The sequence below is a fragment of the Typopeltis vanoorti genome, chromosome 3 (genome assembly GCF_054136105.1).
Source record: "Typopeltis vanoorti isolate ZY-2024b chromosome 3, IOZ_Tvanoo_1.0, whole genome shotgun sequence".
Lineage (NCBI taxonomy): Eukaryota > Metazoa > Arthropoda > Arachnida > Uropygi > Thelyphonidae > Typopeltis > Typopeltis vanoorti.
The window spans coordinates 56602890-56624569 of record NC_143551.1 but is presented as its reverse complement, the minus strand read 5'-3'; the positions used below and the strand labels follow the sequence as shown (position 1 = coordinate 56624569).

At 38.2% G+C, this 21680-nt stretch overlaps 1 protein-coding gene across 4 annotated transcripts in view; it reads right to left on the bottom strand.

Moving 5' to 3' along the window:
* Positions 1-21680, bottom strand: part of LOC150108169 (RB1-inducible coiled-coil protein 1-like) — a 611254-nt gene that overhangs the window by 219579 nt on the left and 369995 nt on the right. For all 4 annotated transcript variants that reach the window (XM_090390625.1, XM_090390624.1, XM_090390626.1 and 1 more), the window contains one exon: positions 1065-1280. In XM_090390625.1, the coding sequence (XP_090246751.1) occupies positions 1065-1280 (216 nt within the window). The remainder of the gene's footprint in view (positions 1-1064; positions 1281-21680) is intronic.

Genomic DNA, 21680 nt, shown 5'->3' with positions numbered 1-21680 from the left:
CAAGAAGTTAAACAAATTGTTAAAAAAGGCACAGGAACTGTCTGATTTTGCAATGGAGATTGACTCAAATGAAGAAAGAAGAGGACACTTTATGAAAGGCAATGAAAAACTCTGTGCTCCTTACAATGAAACTTTTAAAGAGTTGCATCAGTTATTATCCCAAGCAAAAATCACTAGCTTTTTAAAAAAAATAACTGTATCATGTACCTACTTATTAAGCAGTAATAAAAATCCTTTTAATTAACATTTGTTTCATTTTTCCCTTTTAATTACAACAATATTTAGGTTAGTTTAAATTATACATACATACTTTCTTAATTTGAACTATACATAACACATTTTTTCCCATAGAAAGTTAACTTTAAGGAACGCGATTTTGCCATGCGTGCAATGTATTAATGACATAACCCCCGCGTTCAGCAAGGGTTTACTGTACTAGCATTTGTGAATTGCCAAACAATATAAGCAAGCTAAAGGAACGTAAAAAAAAAAAAAAATCCACACACATTTAACTTACATTTATCTAACAACTGCTACATAAATTTCTATCAAAACATCGCAATGTAGAGATATTAGATAATCGTGGTCATAGGAATTCTGATAAAATTTAACATGATAAATTGCCTGTGACTCGTATAGATGAAACTCTCAACTAAAAATAAACATAATTTTTAGTTTATCAAGCAATATTATTATTATTATTATGTGACACCTCCAGGGAGTCCAAAGACTCATTGAGGGAGAGTGTGCCAACAGTACCGAATGATTGATCCCTTCCAACTACTAACCATGCTCAAACTTGCTTAACTTTTTGCATGAGCCATTAGTGACAGAGGCTCTACCAATCGACCAACCTGAATTTTTTTTTTATTATACAATTTGAAGGCATATAAATGTATATAAGCATAATAAAATAGAATATTAAAGAAATGTAAGCTGATATAAAGAAATCAAGCTTACTTAGTGGTGCTGCAACTGGGTTGCATAATGCATGATGAACTTTTGTGTATGATCAATGCAAATACATCTTAAAAATAATAAAACAGTATATGAATATTACATACTTCTAAATGCAATGTTTCTAAGCTACAATCAGAAGGAGAGCGCTCTAAGGCAGTGGTACTGTAGGCTAATTTGAAACGAGTCCGCAAAGAGTCTATTTCACTTTTGTGATTTCTTTCCAAGGTTTCTTGAAGTGCTTTAAATTCTTGCTGCTTCTCATTTTCAAATTTAAGTCTTCTTTCTGCCAATTCTTGCTGATGACTTTCTTCTTGCTGTGACTTGATTGGATAAAAAAACATTTCTTTTTAATTTGAGTGCTAATTAGTCAGAAAACTATTTGTTCAAATCAAGCTAATCCAGAAAGTAAGATAACCTCATCAGGAAAAAAAATAATTTCAGTGTATCTGTTTACTTTTTTCTTTTATGATTATTTCTGAAGTAAAAATAGTTTAGTTGACTGAGAACAAAAAAAAGACAATCAAATGTTCATATTATCACATCGTTTCCAATATCCTGACTTTTCACCTTACCTTGGTTTGATCTTTTCTCAAATACCTTGATGGTGCAATGTTAAACTCAGCAAGCATTAGAGATAATAAGTACAGCTGTATAAAATACTTCATAGCTGTTTTGATAATAAGCATTATCAAAGGAAAAAAACACATTCATACAGGATGTTTCAAATTAAAGTACACATGTTCAGAGCAATCTGTAGAGAGAACAAGTAGACAAAATACCTTCGAACTTGGTGAAAACCTTAACTAGATCATTGGGAAGAGTTTTTTACATTAAAAAAAATTAGTTTAAAAAATGACAAAAATAAGGATAAAAAGGTGGTACCACGAGTGAGAAAAGACAGTGAATTTTGCAGCATACCACATGAACTGTAAGGCAGTATAAACAAAGCAGCGAGACTAACTCTACAGTCATTCAACTTGTGCGATGGGTCTCACTTTGCCTTAAACCTGCACGGAAAATGCTGCAGAGGCACTTCATGAGTATTGACACCTAAAGACTTTGTGAAAATGTCCAATGCAATGCAATGCATGATTTGTCTATTTGGAGAAAGGCAGTTTGACATCCCTACCAGGAAGAGTGCATAAATTTGAATTCTGGAAATGACCAAAGATGTCACATCTGAAGTTACTGAGTAATCAAATGAGAATGCAGTAAGTTCATGAAATGCATGTGCCATAGCAAGACAATCAGTATACATATAGAAAGGCTTAGGTGTCACTGATGATTCATAATCACACTTTATACTGTAAAGTATCATAGAACCAATCATATAAGGTATAACCTGTCAAGCAAAGAAAATTCCTAATGAATTCTTCTGATCTGTTGCAAATAAAAGGAAGGATGACTATGGGAGAACAATTCCAGCAGATGACAATGGGCAGATTGGTAACTACTGAAGAGGAGGCAGCAAGATATATCAGGATATTTCACCCTCATGAATTTATCTTCCATGAGAAGCTTGGGTGTAGAGGATGTAGTGGAGGAGGGACTGATGTGAGTGAGCAGGAGGTGATGTGAGGAATTAAGTAATCCTGATGTTAATAAGGTGGTAGGGCTTGACAACATATCACCACGTGTCTTGAAGGAGAATACTCCAGGGAATTAATGACATTGTTATTACATCTGTTAACATGAGTGTCTTGCAACAATGCAAGTGCCACAGGAGTGAAAAGAGGATTTCACTTCACAAAGAGGGGGGGAGGGTGAGAGGCTATATCTGTCTAGGATTCTGGTTCTGGTAAGGTGTTAGAGAGGCCGATGAGGGCAAGATTCAGAATTATGTAGAAGATAGCAGTAGTAGTATTCTTTACAATGACCAGCAAGAGGTGAAGAGGAGGTCATGTTTTAGCGATCTGCTTACATATTACAACAAGGTGATGAATTCACAGAATAAGGGAGATGTGTAATCCAATAATATACTTAGATTTTTCAAAATCCTTTGATAAAATGCCACACAACAATCTGGTGGCTCAAATGAAATGGATGGAATTGGGTGAAAGACTAATAAGTTGGATAGCTGACTGACTGGCTGGCTGCCAGGTATGTTTCAGCGATTTGTTTATGGAGGATTGATTGGATTTGGATTTAGTAGCACAAGGGAAGCTTATGTCATTCTGCAGCAATACATGTCACAGCAGTACACATGATAATAAATACATAAAACAACAACATAAACAGGTATAAAAATAAACATATAAAAACAAATGGGAAAAAGGTGTATAAAATAGTGTAAAAATGCATAAAAACTTAATCTAATGAAACATCAGATGTTCAAAGCTAACATACACTACGTAAGCTGAACAAACAAAATTAACATATACAATATGGATATAATCTATATAAGGTAGTAAATATTAATGCTCTAAAAAATTTAAAAATGGAAATAACACTTGATGAATCTGAAAAATTTGCCAGTGTATAGGGCTCAGACAGATTATAAATATGACTAAAATAGTGACAATGCTCATTAGTGAAACGAAGACAGTCGATTAAAATGTGAATAATGATTAGTACCACACAACACACATAGGCATGTCTTCATCCCTCAACAGGTAGGAGAGTGTAAAATGACTATGACTTATGCAGAGCCAAGCAAGAATAACATTCTTGTAATAGTAATAGCTGCTGTGTGGACTAGACTGCCACAATTTGTTTTCAGACTTGATTTGGTAGAGCTCATTATTGGCATCTTGATTCCATCATGATTACTACTGGAATAAAAGTTTCTGTCATAATTATGACAGAAATGGGTGCAATACCTGAAAGTGCGTGTAATGAATGTAGGGGACAGGCAGATAGTGGAAGCTTAAGAAAAGAGCTGACCTAGCTATAGTGTATGCAGTTTTGTTTCTCTTAATCCCAAGGTGGCTTGAGATCCAACCGAAGTGCACATCCAGATGTAGCTTCCATAACTGAGAGAGGATATGTTGGACATGAAAGAGATCATAATGTTTTGGCAGATCTAGACTTTTTATTCATGTAGGGAGCTCTGTGAATCTGTATATACAGGGTGGCCCATAAGGCATGAAGGGGTTTAAACATTTAATAACTTTTTAATTTATTAATTATTTTTATTTATTTATTTTTTTGTTACAATGAAATAAAGAACCTGGAGGTTTTTTTTAAAAAAAATTAGTTATGAGTTATTTACATTTTAAACCCCTTCGTGACTTATGGGCCACCCTATATAATGCATCTTTCGTAGTATTGCATACATAATTTAAGGCAAACTCTATAGAATACTGCCCAGCAGTGAAGTTATTACGTTTTAATGGGATCTGAGCAGATATTCTGTCTGAGAAGACAGCAGAAGATCCAATTAGAGCCTCTGATGTTGAACTATCTGTGTAGGCAGACAAAAAAATCAGTATTCCTTATATGTGCTTGAAAGAGCAGCTGGCAGACAACTGGAGGGATGGAATATTTTGGTAGTCTATAGAAAGAAAAGCTGCATGGTGGTATATATGAATGCCAAGGCAGTAGTGTGTTTGATGGCATGCATCTGACCTAATATCTAGAGCTTTTAGAAGCACTTCTGTTTGAAAACCAAAGTGTCATATGGCAGTGGGATCAGTACTGTACGCATTTTTTCAGTGGCCAAAAAATGGTTGACAATGCAGGATGGTCTGACAGGGATTTTATTTTTATGGCATATAATAGAGAAAGCTGCCGACATCAAAGCAACAAGGGTGGTTCATTTGCCTTGACATACAGACTAGGATCAGTGAAGTTCAAAATGCTCCAGTTGCAATTTTTATGACTTGGTGGCAGACAGGATCCAACCATTGCAGGGTACTCTCTGGCAAAAGCATACCTTGAAAGTCATAATTAAGTTTCGATCTAATCAGTATACAATAAAATCACAGAGCAAAGAACATCCGTCAGCACCCTGAGAGGTGGAAAATTAGGGTGTAAAGAATGCTCATCACTTAATGACACTTATCTCACAAAATGGCACATACATGAGGTAGGAAAGTTAGTTTCTTACTGAATATGAGCCCAAGGACTTGGAATCTGGTGCAATTAGGATTGGTGTGTCCTAGCCCAAGTTCTGGATTAGGATGAAGACCACATCTGCAGCAAAAATGCACACAAACTGTCTCCTGCTGGGAAAATCTGGACCCATTCAAAAGATCCTATTGTAAAAGATGGTTAGTGGCTTCCTGCAGCTGTCTTTCTATGACCCTCATATTACATGAATGATAGAAGATGGTAAAGTCATCCACATTATTATTGTCTTCAGACCTCCATGGAGTCAAAGACTCATCATCATGGGAGGTTCTTCAGTCAAACACACAGATCATCATACTGTGTCTTAAATGCATTTGCATTCTCAGCAGTAGTGTGTCCACTCTCTTCATGCAAAAAATTTGCTTCTGACTCCTTTGCTAACATTCTCCTTATTATAAGCTTCCATGACCTATTGCTCTCCCTCATCTGCTATCATTCTATGAAAAACCTCTTCAATGTTAATCTGATAAAACTCTTTAACAACTTATGTGTCTCTATCATCATCCACACCTCCTCCCCAAAAAATATAGAACCTCAGATATTCTATCCAGTTTAGACAATGTCAATCTATTCACCAATGTCCCTAGGGATGACATAGTGGATTGTCTTCAAAAGCTTTTTCCACCAGGCACAGTCTGACCATTCAAACATCGCATGGAAAACATTTCATTCACATTTCAAGATAAATAGTAAGAACAAACAGGACTTGCCGTGGATTCCCCCCATATCACCAGCCCTAGCTGGTGAAATGGGGGGGGAGCCCTCTTTATGGAGAATTTTGAAAAAGAACACTGTTGAAAATTATCACCATAAACCAATTGATTGTGTTATATTGATGACATTTTTGTTCTTTGGTCAGGAACAAAGGATGACTTAACTCAGTTTAAAGATTATCTAAACAGCTCTCATCCAATCATAAAATTCACTCTGAACTAGATGATCACAAAAAAATCACCATTCCTTGACATTCTTCTTGAAGTAAATAAAGAAGGAAAAGACTGATCTTTTCAGTATACAACTTTTATATGGCACTTCACATCATCGTCATCCATTACAACAGATAGATATGATTAAAACAATACGAGACAGAGCTTACATTTCCAGTAATCTTTAAAAAAAAAAAAAAGAGTAAAGGACTGTGGTATCTGAAACATACTCTCACCCTCAATGGATACAAACTAAAGATGATTAATAAAATTCTTACACCTCTGACAGCTCCTTTACATAAACAAGATTTCAAGTATACAATCAAGGTAACTTAAATCAAGACTGTTATAGACAAAGTTGCAATGTTGTTTTGTAATTACATAGTTAAAAGTGGATTTTTTGACAATGTATGAGATCTCTAGGTTCTTACATCCTCCAAAACATCCAAATCCTCTCATGAAAAATCCAGGAGTTTACTAAATTAATTGCTCTTCTAGCATTTACTATATAGACCACATGGAAAGGTCTTGGGAGATTCACATGTCTGAACACATCAAACACATTAGGGAGAAAAAAAAAAAAGGCAGCAGCACAAATCAGGGTTAACCTTCCATACAACAAACACAGGCCATTAAGTAGTTTGACAAGAAACAGAAATGACATATAGATCATAATTACTTTACAAGAAAGTTCAAAGAAGCCTCAAAATACTTCGGATCTCCATACAATGTAACAAAATCCAATGCATGATCCTACACCAACATCCAAAATCTAACAACCATGGAGCTGGGATATGACATGCTTCACAATACAGAATGTGACAGTAACAACTAGCATTGTTCTAATACATATAGAGCAATTAATACAATGGTTTTCAGGTCGCTTGTTTATATGTGCTAATTGTCAAGTTCAGATAACATGCTATGTGTAATTAATTTTTCCTAGTCTTTTTTTATAAGTTTTGGTATCCCTGATAATGTAAGTCTGACAACTTACAAAATCTGCTGAGTTACATTGTTTATTTTCTAATATATTAGAAAACAAGGTATCAATACTGAAAATTAACTGCTAAACCAGAGAAACATTTGTATACATCTAGTTAACCATTTTTTCTAGAATCTTGCACAAGCAGCTAATCAGACAAATGACTGACAATTTATTGGGGATTTTGAATTTGAATCACTTCCTAGCTTAGGAAAGGCAATAATAATTGCCTTTTACCACTTAGTAATACTTTTTTTTTCCAGTTATCTGGAAAAGTGTTACCACAGAAAATTCCATTGAACAGGTACTGCAGTTCACACCTGGCAGATGGCGACAGATACATGAACATCTCCTAATGGATGTTATCTCACCCAACAGCACATGGGTAGCATTTAAGCAAAACAGCTTTCAATACTTGTTTCATAAACAGCCTGTTGTATTCTCCTTACTGCTTGAAGAGAACAGATTTTGTTATTTTTCTGGCTTAGATTTTTGGATATGGAATGCTGGATAAGAATATACTGCTGATGTTTTAGCAAAAATCTTTGCTTGTGCATTGACAAATGCGCATCCATTATGTTCAAGGATGGGGCATGTGTGGGTGGTATATCTGCCTTTCATTATCCCATACTTCTTTGCTGTTGGTTGATCTTGTTATAGAAGATGTGTACTGGATTCAGGATTCCTTTTGGTTCTGACACACTTGAAAACAATAAGGTTTGTTGTTGTGGAGTATCTGAAGAAGATACTTCAACCTTTCTTCTGTGCTTCCTTTGCTGCTGTGCAATCAACATTCCACCACAACTAGATGTTTTAGGAAATGGTTATGGCAGCCTCTGTAATATGCCCTGTTTACATGATTCACTGCAATGCTGATAGGAGATAAACTAACCATTTTCCATCATGATATCCATGATATAGTACATGGCTGCATGTGTAAAAAGGTGTGACTCTCAAATATTTCATTTTCCATTTGAACAGTGGGAAAGGGAGGATGAGCAGACAGTTAAACCTAAGGAAGTGAATATTTGGGATGGAAGAAGGTATTGTTTCCTCTGTTCAAGAGGGAGAGAGATCATTGTTGTCAAGTATACATTAAAAAAACTCTTCCTTAATTTAGTTTAGGCAGATCCCCATGGAATGTTATGTTTGTTTAAATGCACCATTAAAAGGAAAAGGGATGGTAATGACCATCGAATAAGATGTTCACAATCATTCTGAGAGAGATTACCAGCATGAGATAAGTAGATACAGCATAGTGTAATAAGAGATAGAACTAAGAATCATATAGCAACTGGCTCAATTGCTGGAATTAGGTATGGGTGCCAACAAGGATGGAAACACTCTTTCTCTAATTTAGTTCAGACACTACCCCCATGGAATGTTATGCTTATTTAAATGCCCCATTAAAAGGAAAAGGGATGGTAACTGGAATAAGATGTTCTCGATCATTCTGAAAGATTACCAGCAGGAGATAGGTAGATGCAGCATAGTGTTATAAGAGATATGACTAAGAATCGTATGGCAACTGCCTCAATTAGGTATGGCTGCACACAAGGATGAAAACACCTGAGTGGACAGGTTCATCCTCATCCTGTCCTTAGGAATGATTATTATATTTTGTAATATGCTGGATTGTCAGCAAGATTCGGGCATTTTTCCTGCAGGCAAAAGTATTGTCTATACGTTTCCATTTTTTTTGTTGGACCAGTTGCCTCCTCCAATGCCTCAAAAGATTCCTCTACTTCTTTAGTACAGTAGTGAACAAATTAATCAGAACAAGCTGAGATTCTCCCACCCACCTTCAACAAACCTCTAAACACCAAGCTAAAAAGATGTTCTGGGGTTGTTTTACTTATGACAGTCCAGGATCACTTATGCCTATTGACAGTATGATGAAAAGCGACCAATACATAAAAATATTGGAAAAAAGAGTGGTCTCACAGAGACCACTCTACTCATCTTTCAACAGGATCTCACTCCATGCCACATCTCAAAAAAAAAAAAGTGAGAATTCCTCAAAAATCACAACATCCAATTGCTTCTTCAGTGGCCAGATAAATCTCCTGACATTAATCTCCTGAAGCTATGTTTTCATTACTGTATTTAGTTATATTTCATTTTATTTAGTGTACTTAAATGTTTTGTTTTGCTTGTAATTGTTTGTACTTTTTTTTCTATTTATTTAACGGAATTTATTAATTGAATAATTAACGATTACGCTACTCGGCAGTAAGGAATAATGGTGGATTCAGCTGCAGTTGCAAGTGGCGTATCGCCAAGTCCTCCGCCATTTAATAACTCGATTATAAGAAATATCATAAGGGACTTTGTGGCATGCAGTACTTGCGGCATGTATGCGCCTCAAGAATTAGATATGTGGCTTGTTAAAAAGAGCGGAGAGCGTATGTGTGCAAAATGCAGGCAGTGGGAGGAAATGAGTGTCGAATTATCAATATCTGACCTTGTTGCTCCAGGAATGGGGAATGAATGTAGGAAGACAAGTAGCGTGATAGGAGAGAATGAAAAAAATATACGTATGAATGAGAAAATAATAGTTGATAGTGTGGAAGGCGTGAGTGACTGTGAAAGTTTAGGGGATGGTTTTGTTTGGGACAGTGAATTTAGATTAAGAGTGACTGACCTGCAGAGGGAGATAGATGAGCTGAAAGAGGAGGTGGAAGGTCTTGTGAATGAGAGCAGAAGTATGAAAGATAAGATTAGGAGGATGGAAGAGATAAATGCAAGCCGAATCAGAGTGGGGGAGAGAGAGAAATTTGGGAGTGTTAGAAGAGGAGAGAAAGGAAACAGAAGAGAGGGAATGAGTGAGAGGTATGTGGGTGCTAGAAGGGGAGAGAATGGAAACAGAAGAGAGGGAATGAGTGAGAGGTATGTGGGTGCTAGAAGAGGAGAGAATGGAAACAGTAGGAGAGATGGAATGAGAGAGAGAGATATGGGAATGCTAGAAGACGAGAGGATGGAAACAGTAGGAGAGACAGAATGAGAGAGGGATATGGAAGTGCTAGAAGTGGAGAAAATGGAAACAGTAGGAGAGAGGGAATGAGAGAGATGTATGTAAGTGCTAGAAGAGGGGAGAATGGAAACAGCAGGAGAGAGAGGTATGGGAATGCTAGAAGAGAGAGAGAATAGCAGTAGAAGAGAGAGAATGAGAGAGACCTATGGGAATGAAAGAAGAGGAGAGAATGGAAACAATAGGCGAGAGAGAGAATGGTAAGAGGTATAATGTATGGCGACTCAATGATCCGTGGTGTTCAAGATAGGATGCGTGAGGAGTGTTTGCCAGGAGGAACAATAGAAAGGGTGGCTATGGAAATTAAGAGAGGTGAAAGGGTGGATGAGATGATTGTGATGGTAGGAACAAATGATTTGAGTGGTAATGTAAGTCGGGCAGAGAGAAATATGAGATTTTTGCTTGAGGCTGTACGGAAGAAGACAGAGAGAAGAAAAATAGTGTGCGTATTGCCTAGGTATGATAATGATGAACTGAGCAGAAGAGCAGTGATATTGAATGGCATAATAGCAAGAATGTGTGACAAGAGAGGACTGATATATGTGGATGCTTGGAGTGCGTTTGAGGAAAGAGAGGAATTGTATGCGAGAGACCGCTTACATTTGAATGAAGAAGGACGTAGGCATCTGGAGAGATTGCTGTTCTGAACGAGTCAGTGTGTCCCAGGGAGGATGATAGCAGGGGTGGCCTCTTGTGGGAATGGATACTTGGGAGAAGGGAGACGATGTCAGGTAGCACTGAGCCCAGTGGAGTCTAGAAGGGATAATGCTGGGTATAGAAACAATGGCATTTATATGTTTTATACTAATGTGAGGAGTATCTGGAATAAGGGAGAGGAATTGGTGGCGCAGATAGCATCAGCCTGGCCAAAAATTATTGCGATCACTGAGACGTGGTTGACCGAAGGGGATATAACAACAGGAATAGAAGTCGCTGGGTATAACATTTTTCATCAGGATAGGAGGGAAAAGCGTGGTCGTGGGGTTCTGCTTATGATAAGTGATGACCTATGTCCTCTAAGAGTGGAGGCTTTGGAAGGAAGTGAGACAAATGATTTTGAGAGCATATGGTGTGAGGTAGAGGTAGGCAAGACAGGATATTTAGTGCCGTGTTGCTACAGACCCAGGAGCACAGAGTATGGGGACCAGGAGATGTTTAGACAGCTAAGTTTGGCAAGTGCAAGAAGAATGATTGTTATGGGGGATTTTAACCACAGTAGTATAAATTGGAGAGAGGAAGATGCATGTAGGGGAATGGAATTTCTAGAATTCTTGAGGGACAAATGTCTTCGGCAACATGTAACAGAGGGAACAAGAGGTTCAAGAGTTTTGGATTTGGTTATAGCATCAGAAGAGTTGATAATAACTGAGATGACATCTCTCCCACCAGTTGGAGAGAGTGACCATATGGTTTTGACTTGGAAAATGAATAGATATGCAGGAGTATCAAAGAAACGGGAACTTATGTGGAATTATAAAGCAGGTGATTATAATGGTCTTAGATGTCAACTTTGGGAAGTTTCATGGAGGGAGGAATTGGAAGGCTGGGATATCATTAGTGCGTGGGAAATTGTGAAAGAATATTTGTTAGCAGCAATGGTAAGTTGTATACCACGAGTGAAGAAGAGGACACAATTTGGAGTAAAGTGGATGACAAACAATATTAAACAGGAATTGCATGCGAAAAAGAGGCTATGGAAGAGATATAAGACACAGGCCAGAAGAGTGACTAGTGTGGTACAGAAAGCGAAACTGGAATATGAGAGGAGGTTGGCCCTAAGATCCAAAGAAAATCCTAGGGAATTTTTAGCTATGTGGCCAGTAGGAGGAGAAATGACTGTGGAAGAATGATATTGTGGGATAAAAATGGGAATAGAATGACAGATGCAGAGGACATAGTGGAATTGTTCAATGAACACTTTATTTATTGGAGTATTTCATCCTAGAGGAGTCAGTTTTAATGTTAGAGGGATAGGGCTGGTTCGAGGTTTAGAGGTACAGGAGGAGAGCGTGTTTCAGCTACTGAGTACTCTGGATGTCAGTAAAGCTTTGGGACTGGATGGTATTTCACCACGAATTTTGAGAGAACGTGCCAGGGAACCGACAGTGCCTTTAACCTGGCTTTTCAATGAAAGTCTGGCTGCGGGAAAGGTGCCCAGGGAATGGAAGGAAGGTAAGATAGTGCCATTGCATAAGGGTGGTAGCAGACTGGAAGTGTCTAATTATAGGCCAGTCCGTGTGTCATCAGTAGTTGTTAAGATCTTGGAGAAAGTAGTGAGGGACCGTATACAACATTGGGCAGATGATTGTAATGTTATCTGTGAGAGACAACATGGATTTGTGAAAGGGCGCTCTTGTTTTAGCAATATGCTAGCCTTTTATAATAAAGTTACAAGAACATTAGATGAGGGAAATGCATATACTGCCATTTTCTTAGACTTAGCAAAGGCATTTGACAGGGTGCCACATGATAAGCTGATATTTAAGTTGCAGCACATGGGTCTGGATGTCAGATTGGTCAACTGGATTCAGGATTGGCTGTCTGATAGGCATCAGAGAGTTGTGTATGGTGGAGCAGTTTCAAGGAGGCAGAGGGTTACAAGTGGGGTCCCACAGGGCTCAGTACTAGGACCTATATTGTTTAACCTTTATATCAATGACATTGCCAGTGGATTGCAAGGGGATATTCAGTTGTTTGCAGATGATGTGAAGCTAGGAAGGATTATTAGTAATAGTGAAGATGTGGTAGCCCTGCAAGAGGATTTGAATAAGCTAGATAGATGGGCAAACGAATGGGGTATCAGTTTAATGCAGCAAAATGTAAGGTCTTGAGGTTTGGGAAACATCGATGGGATGCAGCATACTCTATGGAAGGAGTTAGGCTGGAGGAAGTAGAGGAGACAAGAGATCTGGGGTTGATGGTTGATAGAAACCTGAAGTTTAGGGGACATATTGCAAAGGTGGTGAAGGTAACACAGAGGATTGCTGCAATTATGAGAAGGACACTGACCTGCAGAGATAAGAGGGTTATCATTCCGTTGTATAAGTCTCTGATCAGACCACACTTGGACTATTGTTCTAAGATTTGGTCTCCAGGATTTGAAGGGGATAAATTAACTGTGGAAAGGATACAAAGACGGATGACAAAGATGGTTTCAGAACTGTACAAGGATAGTTACGAGGATTGGCTGAGGGAATGTGGACTGCAGAGTTTGGTGGATAGAAGAAGGAGAGGTGATATGATTGAGACTTTTAAACTGTTGAGAGGTGGTTACAGGGTTGACACTGGGGAGTTCTTTCGCTTGGTTGAACAGCGGGAAGGAGTGATGACAAGAGGCCATCCCTGGAAGTTACGAAAGGAAACTGTGAGCAAGAGGGTGAGGAGTGGTTTCTTTGCGTGGAGGGTGGTTGAACCGTGGAATGCATTGCCTGATGGAGTGGTGAGAGCGAGAACGGTCAATGAGTTTAAGGAGTGGTATGATAGACTTTGTGTTTCTTAGGAAGGACCTCCCACAATGAGTCTTTCGATTCCATGGAGGCCTGAATAATAATAACAATAATAATAACCTAATAGAAAATTTGTGGACCACAGTGAAAAAAAGAGAGTCAGAAAATTAAATTGTGATACAAATGATAATTTAATACAATCCATTATAAAAGTTTGGTTTTGAGATGCAGAAAGAATGAAAATGTGTTCTGCATTGGTAGAGTCTGTGCCTAAGCAAATTAATGAACTTATTAAGAACACAGGAGCACATATAAATTATTAGGTAAAGTTGGAGTTAATTTGTTCACTACTGTACAACCTTCTGTGGGACCATAGGCACACATGGTCCAAATATCAGAATGGGAAACTGCCCAGTTTCTCATTCTGATATTTGTTCACATCACTCTACTCGATACTGCCTCTATTTGGTCCAAATTCCATTACAGAAATGTTTTCATTATATATTTTTGGTGACGTCATCTGGCTTCCAATGTTGCAAGGTATGTTTTCATTGGCCATGGATTTTTATTTTATTTTATTTTTTTTAGAATTGTGAATAGCCAGTATCCATAATTTCTTCTTCCTTCTTTGCAGAAAATATCCAAGGCATCATCAAACTAGACTCCCTCTGGGGTACTATGTATATTAACTTTTGATCTTGTGGGGAAGCAGAGGTATGCATCTTGTTTATAGACAGATCAGGAGGCATGTCCTTGATTCTTTCTGCTGCATGTTCCAATAACTTTTTAATTAGTGGATTTTCATTCAAGGGTAGCATTTTTGGGTATGTCCTCAGAAGCAAGCCCATATCAATTTTTCCCTTTGGATATGCTCTAAAGAGACAGCAAGCAAATCATACCATTCAAGGATATTGCAGTTGTGAGAAAGCAGGATCAACATATGTGTCCCTACAGACACTTTGTTGAAAGTTTATTTTTCACTTGGTTAGACTATAATAAATTTAGTTTAATCCTTTATCAAAGTGTGAGCAAACAAAGTTTGCACCTGAAAGTATCTTCAGGACTGGGGTAAGGTAGTACAACACCAGCAAATCATTGCAAAGGTGGAGCAAGCTAACAGCACTCCTATCTCAGTATTCTCCCATAATGCAAAACGCATCTCCCTGCAGATATGTATAATGTTATGCATTAAGGGAAGGGCCACTACCCAGACTAGTTTTGACCTTTATTGAGGTCTCTTAACTCCTATAGGTAGAGATGACCTTGCTAATGCTTCTGCCTGTTATCTCCACTTGGGTCTGGCTCCCACTGAAGAGACCTCAATAAAGGTCAAAACTATTTTGGGTAGTGGCCCTTCCCTTAATGCATAACATTATACATATCCGCAAGGAGATATGTTTTGCATTATGGGAGATACTGAGATAGGAGTGCTGTTATCTTGCTCCACCTTTGCAACGATTTGCCTGGTGTTGTACTACCTTACCCCGGTCCTGAAGATACTTTCAAGCACAAACTCTGTTTGCTCACACTTGGATAAAGGATTAAACTAAATTTACCACAGACACTTTCTTTAAAGTTGTCTCCTCAGTGTAAGAGAGTTTTTTTAAAACTACTAGATGTTACTAGTTTTGTGGTATACTTCCTCTTCACCTACTGGTATGGGATGCTCTTTTTGGTCTTAATTTTTTGTACCCTCCTTTTCATCCTTCCATCTTTGGCATGCACAAGCTGGGTGATCTCTCTCATGATTAGAACCTTTTGCTCTTATGTTCTTTGTTTCTTGTTTTCTTTACTGCCACATGAGGCAGAGATGGCAAGAGTCATGACATGCAGTTTGATAATGACCATACTTCTGATATTTAAAACAGTGCAAAGTTCAGGATGTAGAGCCTTAATGGACAACTAAGATACCCTGCTTTCACATATGTTAGTGGTTTAGGTTTGGTAAAAGTAAAGGTGGTATTCCTGGTGGAAACCATGTGACCATTCCTATTTATGAGGAATCTCCCTATGGCTGTTGCTCCTTGGTCTTTCAATTTCAAGCAGATCTCTTTGTCTGAAACAATGAGGAGGTCCCAATATGATATTACCCCTCAACAGTACTTCAAAGTTGTGTGTGTGTGGGGGGGGGGGGGAATAACTGCAACTGGTATCCCCCAATGGATGCTTACATTAATAAGATGCTCTAACTGTGTCTGTGTTGTTTTTATAGGAATGTCCTCTGAAGTAAATGGAGTGGCTTGACTGATTTTGGAGACCCTCCCAACTCTTCCTTACCCTTCCAGATAAATAAAAGAGCAACATTATCCCAAGTAGATGTTCTTCAGTTGAGTGGAATATTAAGAAATTGTCACAATGGTTTCTGGACATGGGTGGGCTTGTTGAGGACCCTGATAAACCTGAGGATGAAGAAGTATTTGTACTCAAAGGAAATTTGCTTCAACAAAAGGGCTCCCCACCTACTATGCAGTAACAGATCAATGCCCACTCTCCAGCAAGTATGACTCCACTTAGGAGTGGAACACCATGGAATATCACCAAAAACCATACCAGGTCACAGAAAGTCTTGAGCTCTGTCCCTGGACCAAGGGGAAGGAGAATTCCTGCAAATCTACTAACCCTTGTAGGTAAGCCCACTTGCTGATCATTCCTGGTCAGGCCATTCAAGCCCACCTGTCTTGTTGAAGCAGAGGCCCAATATAACGTTCACAGTGCATGCAAGGCTTTGGATCCCAGTGATGGTGATCTGGAAGACAGGATAGTAAAAAAAGACTAAAAAGGAGAACTAGAGCAAAGAATATAAGAATAAAAGCATAGGAGAAAAAAAAAGAATGAAAAAAGCAGTACCATCACTTGAGGTCCCCCTCCACCACAAACAGGTAACAGGTGCCACTCTCCATATACCCTCCCCTCATGAAGGGGGTCTATGGAGAGTGGTATCCCCCAAAGAGGAAGATTACTAGTGGAGTACAGCTAGGGTCTTTTTTCGGATCATTATTGTTTAATTTGTATGTTAACGATATTGGAAAAGGCTTAACAGGAGAGATATACAGATGTCTACAGATGATGTAAAGTTAAGGAACAAAGAGTAAAATCATGATAACTCAGAGAAGAAAAAGAAAAAAGGACATGAAGATCTGGTACATCATGTAAAAAGTTACTGAGTCTGGTTATCATATACCAAAGAGTGATGTTGCTTGCAGTATATGCAAATCAGCAATGACATAAAAATGGGTATTTCAGAGTAGTTTTCCATTTCATATCTGGAGTGAAAATAAAACATTTCATCATCATCATCATCATCAAATTCCTGCCATGTACCCTCAAGTGGTGTACAGGATATGACAGTACTATATGAAAAAATTACATCATTACTAACTTCCTATCTACAATTTTCCTCCAAATCAGTCTGTTACTTGTCAAGACTCCAACATTATCAGATCTTATATTTCTATCGTCTAAGGCACTTTGTACCGTATCAATCCACCTATATCTTGGTCTTCCTCTGGGTCGTTTTCCTGCCAACCTGGCAGAGAACACTTGTTTTGCTAATCTTTCCTCTCCCATTCTATTTAAGTGACCATACCATCTGAGATTAGCTCTGCTAACGCATTCCTGGATGCTGACAATGTCAAGTTCTTTCCTAATATCCTCATTTTTAACATGATATTGCCATTGATGCCATCTGTTCACGCCTCTAATCTTTCTCAGGACTCTCATATCTGCGGTCTCTAGTCTTTGGTCAAGTGTTTTACTTCTGACCCAGCTCTCAGATCCATAAGATAAGATTGGTTTGAACACAGTCTTGTATACAGCTAATTTAGTGTTCCGACTAATTTCTTTCTTATTCCATATGAATTTATTCAATTGACTTCCCACGATACCAGCTTTGCTGATTCTGTTGTCTATTTCTATATTTAGTTTACCATCTTCAGTAAAAATTGTGCCTAAGTAGCTGAAATGTTTTACTTGTTCCACAGGTTCTCCATTCACAACACAGTTGACATTTTCAATGATTCTGCCTATTTTCATTGTCTTTGTCTTTTTATTACTAACCTTCATACCATATCTATTACAACAGCTATTCAATTTAGTCAGAGAATCTTGCAGACTTGTAGCGGATTTATTTAGAAGTATAACATCATCCGCATAAAGCAAAGAGCTGACATTAACATCTCCAATTTTGATATCAGGTTTAATACCACATTCCTTCATAATGTGATCCATATAGATAATGAATAACAGAGGGGATAATGTACATCCTTGTCTCACACCAGATTTAACATTAAACCATCTTCCTGTACTTCCTTCAATTCTAACTGCTGACTCACAACTCAAATAAAGACTAAGTATTGCTTGATATAATGCTCCATTGACACCATATAACTGCAGCGTATTGAATAGCTTCTCTCTTGGCACCTTGTCATATGCCTTTTCCAAATCGACAAAACTTAAATACAGATCTTTGTTATATTCCCATGCTTTCTCAACTATTTGTCGTAAAGTGAAGATCTGATCCTGAGAGCCTCTATTTGGTCTGAATCCAGCTTGTTCTTCACCAAGCTTTTCTTCCACAATTCTTCTCAACCGTTTCTCAAGTATACTTGCATAGATCTTGCCAGGAACACTCAGTAGGGAAATACCTCTGTAATTCTCACATTCAGTTTTATTTCCCTTTTTATATATGGGTACTATGAGAGCTCTACTCCAATCATCAGGAATTCGTCCCTCTGTCCAGGCTTTCTGAACTATGCAGTGCAGCCACTGTAAGACTCTTATACCACCATACTTCAGCATTTCTGGTCGAATATCATCTACTCCTGCTGCCTTTCCACATTTCAAGCCTTTGATGGCTTTTTCTACTTCAAGTATGGATATGTATTCCTGACTGCATGCCTGGTCAGTGTTTTTTATCACTGTGCTGTCATCACTGCTTGTTTCGTTTAGCAGTTTTTCAAAGTAATTACTCCATACTTCAAGGATATCTTTTTCTCCTGTTTTCATTTCACCTTTATCATCTCTAATTCCTTTTACAGCACTCTTTCCTCCATTCCTAAGCTTCTTCAACAACCTCCAGAATATTTTGCCACCTTCTTGATATTTATTTTCTATATTCTTGCCAAAGTCCTCCCATGACTTTTGTTTAGCTAGTTTTACACACTGTTTAGCTTTCTTACATTTGTCTCTGTATTCTGTAAGAGACAAAGCTGACTTATTTGCCAGGAACTTTTGATATGCTTTCTTCTTTTCCTTCACTGCCTCTTTAACTTCCTGTGTCCACCAGGGAGTTCTGATTTTTTTATCCTTGCACACAACCTCACCACATGCCTCTCTGGCAGAATCAATCAATGTTTCCTTCAGAGTTTGCCACTGAATCTCCAAGGTTTGATTCCTGTTCTCAAACACTTTCATTTTCTTTTCAATAATATTTCTGTATTTTAGTCTACAGTTCACATCTGAGAGCTGCTCAACTTTTATTCGCTTTAAAACTTTCTTACATGTTATTCTTTTCAATATGAAATTCAATTTTATCCTGCTCATGACTAAATAGTGATCACTTCCAATTTCAAATCCTCTGTACACTCTGGTGTCCTGCACCAGGGAGAAAACATCACTATCAACAATAACATAGTCAATGAGACTTTTCTTATTCCTTGCCTCTTCTCTCCATGTGAATTTGTGCACATTTTTATGTTGGAACATGGTGTTAGTAATAACCAGTCCATGTCCTGAGCAGAAATCCAACAGATATTTGCCATTATTATTAGCTTTGCTCTTCTCTCCAAATTTTCCCAAAATATTTTTGTATGTCTCACAATCATTTCCTACTCTGCTATTTAGATCCCCAACAAGGACCAACTTTTCCTTTTTCATTGTGTCAGTTGCTTTTTCTAAAGCCTCAAAAAATTCCTCCACTTCTACCTTAGTAGAACCTTCTGTGGGACCATAGGCACAAATAAGTCTCATTGTCCAGTTCCCCATTCTCATATTTGCCCACATTACTCTACTTGAGACTGACTGCCATTCAAGAAGATTAGCCTCGTATTTTGTGTTGAATACTATGGCTACTCCTTCTTTTCCTCGATTGTCATTGCCTGAATATAACATTTTGTATTTATGGCTCAGAAAGATCTCACCAGTTTTGGTCTTTTTTGTTTCAGTCACCCCTATTATGTCGATCTGGTACTTATCTAATTCCTCAGCTAGCTCCATTTCTTTGCCATTCAGGCTTCTTACGTTGATAGTACCGATCTTTAACTCTGGTGATGTTGAGTTGGGGTTTGTTTTCAGATTTGTTCCAGTAGCTGACTTTTCGCTGTTCGCCCTGGTTCCCTGGCGAAAACAACGGGGGCCTTGTTTAACCGGGCGAAGCCCAAGCCGGCATGATATTTTGTCATGTTGTACCATCATTTTTTATTTTGGTTTAACCAATAAGAATACAATTTGGTCGGCTAAATCCCAAATTGCCAGCCCATCCTCGTTCGTTCAGTATCAAAGTAGATACCCAACAGGGTGCACCACGAGAAGGTGAGGATTGGACATTAGGTCAGAAGCCCTGGTCGGTTCTCCGCATTCCTTTAAAGGCTATGTGGAGGTCTCCTCTCAGTTATACAGCTTTGACCCTTAAGCACCCCTAAAACATTTCATGATAGTAAAATTCTTGGATATGGCTGCAAGACATCATTTAACCAAAGAATTCAGGTGACGAGCCACTCTAAGACTAGAGGCCAGCCAAAGTCAGGCAGTGGTAGCCAGATGGTTGCATGTGAGTAGTTCTGTGGTTCCAACAGTCACAACCAGCATTCCAGAAATACTATGAAGCAAGGCCAAAGTGGGTGACATATCACAGATTATCTGCTTGCTGAATCAGCTATAATCTGACCTTGTGTTGGTTACAGGAACATTGGTATCTGCTTCCACTGTGTGCAGAAGGCCTTACAAAGGTGGTGTGTAGGCTATGCAGACCACCTTAATCCTATTTCAAATGTTCTCTCCCGTGGGGGGGGGGGGAGAATAGAACATTTGAAATAGGCCAAACTCCATATCACTTGGACAGAAGACCAATAAAAAAAAAAAAAAGGGGGGGAGTCAGTATTCTTAACAAATGGATCCTGATTTGCTCTACAAAGCAACAACCAAGGATGCTCCAATTTGGAAAGAACCAGGGACACGTCATTCCTCTAATATCTGTAAAAGGGAAACTTGTGGTAGGTGATGGTTCGGAGAGGCATCTTGTTGGGTGTGCACTGAAGTGTGCATGCTTCAAAGCAGAATGATGAATGCTGTAACTTATAGAGATGACTCATGGACCACTACGTTTGACCATATGCAGGTGATATGGAAGATGTTTATCCTACAAGATGATACTTATTGAGTGAAGCTTGTGGACCAACATCTTCAAGAAGAGACTATTGTATGAATGAACTGACCAGTCTGGTCTCCAGACCTTAATTCTATTCATAACTAGAATACTCTTGGTAGATGTATAGGTATTATTTCTAGGAAAATTCCGATGTTACTCATCATCATCAAATTCCTGACATGCACCCTCAAGGGGGTATACAGGATATGATAGTACTACATGAAAGATTTACATCATTACTAACTTCCTATCTACAATTTTCCTCCAAATCAGTCTGTTACTTGCCAAGATTCCAACATTATCAGATCTTATATTTCTATCATCTAAGGCACTTTGTACCATATCGGAGAGAAGAGGCAAGGAATAAGAAAAGTCTCATTGACTATGTTATTGTTGATAGTGATGTTTTCTCCCTGGTGCAGGACACCAGAGTGTACAGAGGATTTGAAATTGGAAGTGATCACTATTTAGTCTTGAGCAGGATAAAATTGAATTTCATATTGAAAAGAATAACATGTAAGAAAGTTTTAAAGCGAATAAAAGTTGAGCAGCTCTCAGATGTGAGCTGTAGACTAAAATACACAAAGATTATTGAAGAAAAAATGAAAGAGTTTGAGAACAGGAATCAAACCTTGTAGATTCAGTGGCAAACTCTGAAGAAAACATTGATTGATTCAATTAGAGATGCATGTGGTGAAGTTGTCTGTAAGGATAAAAAAATCAGAACTCCCTGGTGGATACAGGAAGTTAAAGAGGCAGTGAAGGAAAAGAAGAAAGCATACCAAAAGTTCCTGTCAAATAAGTCAGCTTGTGCTCTTAGAGAATATAGAGACAAATGCAAGAATGCTAAACACTGTAAAACTAGCTAAACAAAAGTCATACGAGGACTTTGGCAAGA